This window comes from Nannospalax galili, unplaced genomic scaffold, assembly GCF_000622305.1.
Source record: "Nannospalax galili isolate Female #2095 unplaced genomic scaffold, S.galili_v1.0 scaffold14, whole genome shotgun sequence".
NCBI lineage: Eukaryota > Metazoa > Chordata > Mammalia > Rodentia > Spalacidae > Nannospalax > Nannospalax galili.
In genome coordinates, this window is record NW_008336953.1 from 5,102,101 (window position 1) to 5,112,184 (window position 10,084).

The window sequence follows — 10,084 nt, forward strand, 5'->3', positions numbered from 1 at the left end:
CAAGCTTAATGTTCTTCCAGATTCTCTTCTAAAAATTAAGTAAACACTGATTCAAGAATCAGTCATGTGTAAGTATGGTTTATATGGTCTTGAGTGAGACCATGGTTTATATGGTCATGATGATGACAGTCATTGATGAGATCCTTTAAAACAGAAAACTCCAACAATTTTTGAAACATTTAAAGGAAACCTTTTACAGTAGAATTTAAAATGCCATGTCCACTTTAATGTCCATCGTGACATATTCATTTTCAGCTTTGCAATGGAGGATCTGTGACTGATCTTGTGAAAGGGTTTCTGAAGAGGGGTGAAAGAATGAGCGAGCCTATAATTGCCTATATCTTACACGAGGCACTCATGGTAAGCCAATTTGAATTCTTTGTGCATTAATTAGGAGGAAATTCTAAGTAAAATGTGGATTCTATTTTTAGAAAAATATAAGCTATCTTGTAATTAATTGCACCAATTAATATTTATCAGTACAAGAGCTGTGCAGCCTGGATGATCAGCATGGTCGATGTGTGTTCACCATTAGAAGTCTTATTTCTCTCCTCAATAGCATCTTGATTTCAGACCTTCTAAGCATTTTCTTCATTTTGATAGGGAAAGATAGAAAATGAATTTTTACTAGTGTTTAAGTTTTTTTTATTTGCCACTATCTTCAATAAGTAACATGTAGAATGCTTTCTTTTATTGGGATCAACATATTTCTAAAGACTTTGGAGGTTCAGAGAGATGGCTCAGAGGTTAGAAGTACTTGTCACCATATCCTATGGCCTGACTTCAGTCCCCTAGGACCCACAGGGTGGAAGGAGAGCAAGAACTCCCACAAGTTATCCTCTAACCTCCACATGCATTCACATACATAGAAACACACACAGAAACATGCACACATACACACACATACATATACACACAAATAGATAAAGTAATTTTAAATTTTTAAAGATTTTTGTAAATGTTAAGGGTTTTCTGTGTGAATTTTTATATAATTCAAACTGGAAGTGATACACTTGGATTTGACTAACTCAGTGGGGAATACGAAGGAATACCTGAGCCTTGATTCTGACATGTGTTTGGTACTGAGTCTATATAAATGCATCATTTTAAAACTGCTTTTTTTTAATGCTTAAAGAATCCTTATACACTTTCTGTCTTCCAGGGACTTCAGCACTTGCATAACAACAAAACCATCCACCGTGATGTGAAGGGAAATAACATCCTGTTGACTACTGAAGGTGGAGTGAAGCTAGTAGACTTCGGTAAGTTTTGTGGAAAAAAACTGATTTGAGCAGCAGAATGAGCTCATGACTTTCTCGTTTCCAGCGTGCTTCCTTTTCTCTGAAGTGAAAGTAGGGAAACATCAGCATCTCCTTGAGATGAAATGGGATTTCCAGCCTTAGAGTGACTCAGCTTAGCCCCATACAATGCTGGTGTAGGCATTTTGTGTATTTTACCCTCCAAAGCAGGCAGCATCCCAAATGATTCTCTAAGTCTATCATGGGGAATCCCCTGGCCTCTACCAGTGATCTCTATAAACAGACACATGTCCAAGTCTAGGATTTTAAGATGGGAGGGAAAACATTCAAGTGTCAGCCTGGAATATTTCCTCTCTCCTAAGGAAACAAGGGAAAGATGATCTGATCACAATGCCTGAAATGTCGGTGTTTTCCATGGGACCAAGGTCTTATTACTGAAGAAGGCAGTACTGAATGAGGAAGGAATGGGCATCCTGGACAGCATGATTGAACCAAGTCAATTACTTTCATGCCTACTTTTTCCTGTTATGTAACATAGCAAATTTCCATATTTACAAAACCAATTTGGGATTTTCATGTGGTAGCCAAAGATACCAAAGTTCATGTCTCTTCTGGGCAGGAGTTTTTCACTTTGAAGGTGCTCCTGTGCATCGTCTTGTTTGACCTACTAATCCACTAGTCCTGTGAGAGCAGTGCACCTCAATGGCCTTAGCACTGTCTCCCTTTCCTCCTCCAGCACTGCAGCTGGGTAAGGTGCTTGCCTGTGCTTCTAGACCCTGTGTTTTGCTATATTTTTATCTCATAGAATTATTTGGTCTTTATAGGTGAATGGAGATATTTAGAAATATCAATAGACAAGCTGTGTCTTTGAAAACGAAGACTGTGCCTCAGTTTACTTTTCAGACCTAGTACTTTGAGTATAACAATTCAAAGTTTCTTTCATTTTAGAAACTGAAACTCAACAAAGTGAGCTGATTAATTTTAGAAATTTCTATAAAATCCAAGTCCATAATGCCCTGGTTTTTTTTTTTTTTTAAAAAATTGAGTTTTATAATTTCATACAACCTTCCCCCCATCTATGCCTCCCAAACCCCCATGGGACCTCATGTATTCCATCTAAGTCCTGTCCAGTCAAGCATTTGTACCCAGATGTCCTTCAGTGTAAATTTGTCTACTGGAGTCTAGTCAGCCCACCTAGAGACCGTATGTATGTCATACTCTCCCTCATCCAGCATCAGTCAGTCTCCAATAGTTCTCAGTCTAGGGTTGCCCGCCACCCATTTCTCTCCTCCCCTTTGGGCCCTTGTTTAATTGAGTTGGCATGGGTCCTATGCTTCAGGCCACCATTGTCACAAGTTCACATATACTAGCTTCCAGTAACCTGAAAACCTCTGCTTCCTTGTGTTCATGAACCAGCCCTGGCTCTTACGATCTTTCCATCCCCTTTTCCACAATGGTCCCTGAGTCGTGGGTGAATGAGGTTCAATATAGGAGTCCTGTCCAAGGAAACACATTCTGCAGTCTCTTATTTAAAACTTGGCCAGTGGTGGCCATCTCTGTGCATTGCACTGTGTTGTATAAGGAAGCTTTACCAGTGTGAGTTAAGGGATGCATTCGTTTTCTTTCTACCCCTTGCTCTTCTATGTTCCATGAACCTTAGGTGTAGAGGTTCAACTGTAGATGTGTCACCTAGTACTGGGCATTGCTCAGACATATATTCTCTGTGTCTGACCAGTTGTGGAATTCTGCCGTAGCCTCCATCTGTTGCAAAATGGAGCTTCTTTGATGAGTGGTACATGGTATGCTTGTCTGTAAATATAAGGATCTATATTTAGCATATGGTAAGAAATTTCATTTGTCTAGAGATAAAAAAGATAAGGTTTTCTCTAGGATCTATGTCCTCTCCTGCCATGTGTATTTGACTGAGTGTACAGTGCCACTCATGCGTTCACTCCCATAGAGAGGGTTTTAAGTACAATTAGATAGCTGATGATTGCCCCCAGGTGAGAGTGCCACTACTGCACCAATAGAGGTGGTTTGCCATGCCAGTCATTATGGCTATTATTAGGCTTTAGGAATGGGTTGGACTATTGGTTGTTTTCTTCCCTTGGCAGTTTGCATATCATCATCTAGCATTATGATAGCTAAACTTCAGATAGAAGGCTTCCAGGTCAGTTTCTGCTCCTTTGCTCCAAGTCCTGTATCCAAAGCATGCCCTGTGTCCAGCAGTAGGATCTTATCTACTAGTTCTGGGAGATAACCTAGAGGTTTGGCAATAGCCTGTGTTACTTTGGGAGTCTCCTGGACCATTCTCACCAACCACTCAAAGGGAGGGCTCTTCTGTAGGGCACTGTGTTCCTTCCCAAGCAGATCCCAGGCATACATATGCAAAAATGTTTAGACACTCTATGTGCATTTCCCATGGGGTTTCAGGGGCATCATATTTCCCCTGGGTTTCCTAGGCCCCTCAAGAGTTATTCATCTCTACTCTTCTTCCTCCCATCCGGCCTCCCTCCTGCCCCCAGTCCCAGCACCCCCATTATCCCCATCTTCCCCCAATGATACCAACCTCCCACCAATCCCCTCCCTTCTGACTTCCCTCCCCCATCCACTGTTTTCAGTTAGCCTGTGCATGATATTCAGGTCATGTAGAAAGGTGTAGATAAACAGCAGACCCTTGAAATATGTTTTGTATTTTATGCTGTTTTTCTCACCTGAACTTTTTTTAATTGTTTAAACTATTTGGGTTTTATCTTACTTTTTATTTATTTTTATAAAAATAACTTTATTGTAATGAAATATAAGCTAGTGCAGCTACATTAACGTAGTCACTCAAACACACTCTTGTCCAGTCCCAAACTCAACATATCTGGATGAACTTCTTACAGTTAGAATGGACATTCCGAAGCCACAGAGCTCCACGTAGGATTTTACATGTTCACTATCAACCACCTGAACTTTTGCATACTGCTCAACAACAATGAGTTTGTCAGAAAATAACTGATTTGTAAATCAGGTGGAGCCAGTCTCTGTTTGCTGGTTGAGTTCAGAGTCATGTGATTCAGTGATCACGGAGGCTAAGGGACTAATACAGACTTTGGTTTGAAATTCAAAATAGCAAGAATAATCAAACATTTTGCTTCACTGACCCACAGGCAGGGCCACTGTTCTCCCTAGAAAATAATTCTGCCTCCATTCTAAGACTTGATAGAACTTGGAGAACTTGACACTGGACTTGAGATCTTATAATTCCCACATTCTACAAAACATAGTAATGTAGACTAGGTTGGACAATGCTTAATGACAAGTAATCATTTTTTCCAGCCATTAAATAAAATTCTAATAAACCAGTGGCCTTGAGAAATATACTTTTAGGTACTGAAATATTTTCCAAAAAAATCTATTTTAAATTTTTTAACAGTTTTTTTATTATTTTTATTTTATGTGCACGAGTGTATTGCCTGCATGTATGTTAGTGCACCCATGTCATGCAATGCTGCAGAGGTCAGAAGAGGGCTTCAGAGTCCCCTGGAACTGTAGTTAAGGACTGTTCGTAGCCACCATGTGGGTGCTGGGAATCGAACCCGGGTCCTCTGCAAGAGCAGTAAGTGCTCTTAACCGCTGAGCCATCTCTCCAGCCCCTAAAAATATTTGTAGATAGCCAACAAGATGATTATTTTGTTTTGCTTAGCATATACTAGGCAAGCACTGTACTCCACTATGTCTCCAGCCCAAGGTGACCTTTTATATGACAGCTTTATAAATTGTTACACATTGGCTAACAAAATGAGAACTTTGATTTTAGATTAGTTTGTTTCTAGCCTTATGACAATCATTAGGAAATAAGACAAGTTGTCTATTAAATGCATTCTTAGTTGTACTACCAAAATCATATTATTTGCACCTAAGATAATGTTTATATTTCTGTTCTCCATGGTGAGCACATATGGATTCAGTTTGCTAAAATGATCAGTAGGTTTTTACATTAATTAAAGTCGAGGGTGATCAGTATGTGCAAATATAGAGCAGAGCTCTTTGCAAGCAGGAGCAACAACCCAAAATCAATATCCTCGTTTTATATGTAAATCAAATTTTCAGAGATGGCTGCTTCTTGGAACAAAAAGTTTTAGAGTAAATTTTACTTGAATTTCTTACATCCTAAAATACACCCTGAGCTCATTACAGGGCTGCTGAAGATGGTAGGTGAGTGGTAGGCACCACGGACCCAGGTTTTCCACAATGGAACTTCATTACCTCACTCAGAAATTATTGTGTGTCAGAGGTTTCCTGTCTAGAGTCGTCTGTACTTACCCAGTGATCCAGCCCCAACTGGTCCCTTGTCCTCACCCCCCACATATACAACTACTCACAGAACTTATCTCTGTTAGATGTCCTCAGATCCAGCCTTCCTGCTTCTTCCTGACCATCCCTGCCTGGCCTCCTGCAGTGACTTTTCCTGAATAGTGGGCATCTAATCTCATTCCTTTTAGAGTCCAGACTGCAAGCAGAAAGATCCTTCTAAGAAACTCATCTATTCCTGCCATTTTCTTGTTAACTATTCCACTTAATAACTTCCTGTAACAGCATAAAATGAGCTTCTCATTATTTTTTTATTTTTAATGTTTTGTAATTTTTAGTTGTGCAAATTCATCAGACGCACTACAATTCAGTCCATGTATGCATTAATAAAGCAAGGGTAGTTAACATTTCCACCTCTTACCATGATGCTGTTTGGTGATTTCAAGTTCTTCTCTTTCATGTGTTCATAGAATTATGAACCTCAGTGTGAACAGTCACCCGTGTGCTGTGCTGTGCTAGGATTTGTTACTTCAGTCTCTGTTTTGATACCTGTTATTCAACCTCCTTCTGCCCCTCCCTCTCCAACCCTCCTCATTGTCTAGTAATCTCTATTGGGTATTCTGATTGACCATGAAAATATATGGCATTGTCTGTCTGACTCTGACTTATTTCAGATAATTACCTCTGGCTCCTTTATTTTGCTACAAATGAAAAGGTATCTTATGACTGACTAATATTCCATTTTACGAGTATACAATATTTCTTTTCTAGTGATAGACAGTAGATTCATTGCATATATTTGCTATTGTGAATAGTGAGACATGGGACCCTGCAGGTGTTAATGAGATGCTGATATTTCTTTTCAATGCATATGTAGAAGAGGGACACCTGGATCATACACATTTGTTCAGGTTTTTTATTGTTAACATATATTTTGAATTTTTGTGCACTTCATACTGTTCATAATGACCGCACAAATCTATGCTTCCCCCAGCTGTGTGTTTTCTTTTCTGTTTTCCACATGCTCACCAGTACTTATCATTCTTTGACTTTCTGTTAACTATTTTCACAGGGATGATATGTTATTTTACTGGGGTTTTGACCTGGATTTCTCTGATGACTATGAAGAGTATTTTTTTTATAAATTTATTACTCACTTGATTCTTCAAAGTAAATTTTTTTTTCCAGTCAGGATTTGTGTGTATGTGATGTGTGATGTGTGTGTGCACATGTGTATGTGAGTTTATGCAGCCATGCGTGCTTATGCAGAGGCCCAAAGAGAGTGTTGCTCTCTGTCTTATTCTCTTGAGTGAGTTCTCACTGAACCTGAAGCTCATTTGGGTAAGAATGGCTGGGACACAAGCTCCAAGGACCCACCTGTTCCTGGCCCACTGTGCTGGGTTACAGGTACTTGCAGCCATGCCTGTTGTTGATGTTGTTGTTTATGTGTGGATGCTGGGGATTAGAACTCAAGTCCTCAGATGTATACAGCAAGCACTCTTAACCACAGAATGACATCCCCAACCTTCAAATATGTTTTAAGAAGTAGCTTCTTTATATATTTTGATGCTCACTAGACTCCCCTCGCCCTCTTATCTTTTAACAGGCCAGCTTCTTTCATTACCTTAAATGCACCACACTTTTTCTCTCACACAGGTTTCTGGAGAGGTACTTGGAAATTTCTTGGGTTGGGGGTAGAGCTCAGTGGTTAAAGTGATTGTCTAATAAGGCCCTGGGGTTCATCCCAGTGCTGCAAAAGGAACCATACACTCACACACACACACACACACACACACACACACACACACACACTTTTCTATCTTTTGTCTAGCAAGGAGCATAACTTTGCCCCAGTATGCCCAAGGCATTTCTGGGGAGAGACTAAGATTTATTATTCCAGAAGGCATGCAAAAAATGACTGAAGTGCTATTCAACTTTCAGTCTTCAAATATAGGAAATTGCAGCAAGACCTAGGCTGTCTGCTGAGGAAAGTCTATTCAAATTGCTTTATAATCACTCTAGCATATAGAAGGAGAATTTCCAGGGCAACACCGTAGAGTCTCATGGAAGATAGGACTGATAGGAGAGGGAGATCTTTGCTGTCGTAGGGTAGCTCTGGAAAGCAGAAGCAGAGAAGGATAGAAGACAGCAAGAAGAGCTTCGGACCAGTGGAGATGGCAGGGCAGGAGGAAATGCCTGACCTTGCATCTGTGTTGCAGAAAAGACCAGCTTCCTGGCCAGCTGCCCTCCTGAGTGCCTTGCTCTTGTTGTGCTGTGATTAGGTAGAAGAAAGACTCAAGGGTAGCCTCCCTAAACCTTCCTTCCAGAAACCCCAAATAACTGAGAGTCTGACTAGAGAGTTCCTATAGAGGCCTTCTCAGAAGATAAGGGGACTAGTTAGTAAGTAATAGTTAAGTACCTGGGCCAGGTCGGGATGGAAGGCATAGTCAGACCTCAGCACACCTACTAAAGCCAACCTGAGTGTTCATCTGCTAAAAGGAAACTCAGGAAGCCCTGTCTGCATAAACAGCCCACAACCTACTCAAAGCCTTTGTCAGCATGGAAGGCCAGCAGGCAGGCACATAAGTGTGGCCCCAGAGACCAGCATGCCTGAGGACTCTCTTTCTCCCTGCTACAGATCTCATAAGAAAAATAAAGCATGTTCTCTGAGGGATGGAGGGAATGCTTTATACAGGAGAGACTGAATTCCATCTAAAAGGACTTTGAGATTTATTAGATCTGACTTCCAAAACAGGGTGAGGAGCATAAGGAGAGGCATAATCATTGTAGGCAAAATGAAGAGCCCAAGAGTAAATACTAGATTTTTGACAAATTACAAGCATGCTGTATGTCTGCATAGAAAATTCCCTCACCCCATTCCTCACTAACCTCCATTTGCCGGAGTTCCTCTCCAACACTCAGTATTTTATTTAACCAATGAGTTGCTAGGCTGTGTTTTCATCCTGTGATTCATTTGGCTGCTCTGCAGGTTTAAGCTGCATGGTGACTACCTGAGTCTGTCACTTTGTCCCTAGGATGTAGCATGGTACTGGCACATTGAAAGTGCCCAATAAGCACTGTTCAATGCATGAGTGAGTGAGAGAGAGATTTCTATACACCCATGTGGTCATACTAAGTTCCCTTTAAAATACACCGTGAGGCCTTGGGAGGTTGCTCCATGAGTAAGAGCCCTTGCTGTGCAAGCATGAGGACCTGGGTTCAAACCCCCAGCATGATGCAAAATTGTAGGCATGGACTGATGCACCTGTAACCCCAGCATTGGAAAACTAAAACAAATGGATTCCAGGAGCTGGCCAGTTAGCCAGCCTAGCCCAAACACTGAGCATCAGGTTCAGTACAAGGCGTTGCTTCAGGGGAATAAAACAAAGAGTAATAGAGGAGGGTTCTCAAGATCTTCCTCTGGCCTCCACAGGCACATGCACTTGTACACACATACATATAAACACACACACACACACACACACACACACACACACACTTATTGGATTAGATTTTTTAATATTTTACTTATTTTTATTTTGTATGTATGAGTGTATTGCCTGCATGTATGTGAGTGCATCTGTCAGAAGATCAGAAGAAGGCTTCGGATTCCCCTGGAACTGGAATTAAGGACAGTTCGTAGCTGCCATGTGAGTGCTGGGAATTGAACCTAGGTCCTCTGCAAGAGCAGTCAGTGCTCGTAACTGCTGAGCCATCTCTCCAGCCCCTGGATTAATTTTTTTTTTAAATCCAAGCACATCAATCTGCTTATCAACAGAATGAAAAAAACAGTTTCTACCTCAGAAAGTTGGCCTTTACAAAGAGGAAATGGGATAACAGAGGCACTTAGCATAATTACTACCACATGGCAACTCTGAAAACCTAAGTTACCACCACTGCCATAAAATAATATTTGCATCTCATCTCCTAATCAAGGCTATATGTATAGCAAGTACTTGATACTTAGTTGTTAAATTATAAAAATCTGAATTCCCCAGTGTCTATGTTTCAAGAATAGCCCTTTGTTACAGAAAATTCAATATTACTTTAAATACCAAGAAAATTACACAAAAAGTAAGACTTAGTTTGATAAAACTAGTCATAAACATAGTCTTTAGGAAAAGCTTTTTTTTGATGCTAAGTAAGATACAGTATTACAAAAAACCACAGACACCTTAGAGCACACAGACAAGGGAACTGGTAAACATTTTAATGAAGTGTAGCAGCCATCAATGGGTATATGGTCAGTCAATAAATAATATGAGCTCCCAAGAAATAAACTCCTTTAAGCAAGTCAGCTAACATTGGAAAGAGCAGTCCTTGTTTTGAACAGAAAATGAGAGACTAAATTTAAAGGGCATCTCCAGCTTTCCTTTCTATGGATTTTGCTCTGGGAAACCCATTTCTACATAGTTAACGTTTCAGAACAGGAGAACAAAATGTGCATTTTGTCATTTACTTAGACATCATTCTTATGACAGAATATTTTGACTTTAAATCTCTTATTACCTATATGCCCCATTTTT

The 10,084-nt window shown here is 40.3% G+C and overlaps 1 protein-coding gene across 1 annotated transcript in view; it reads left to right on the forward strand.

The window, feature by feature from the left end:
- Positions 1-10,084, forward strand: part of Myo3a (myosin IIIA) — a 256,799-nt gene that overhangs the window by 27,958 nt on the left and 218,757 nt on the right. The window contains exons 3-4 of the mRNA XM_008831744.1: positions 256-360; positions 1,163-1,262. Coding sequence (XP_008829966.1) covers positions 256-360; positions 1,163-1,262 — 205 coding nt within the window. The remainder of the gene's footprint in view (positions 1-255; positions 361-1,162; positions 1,263-10,084) is intronic.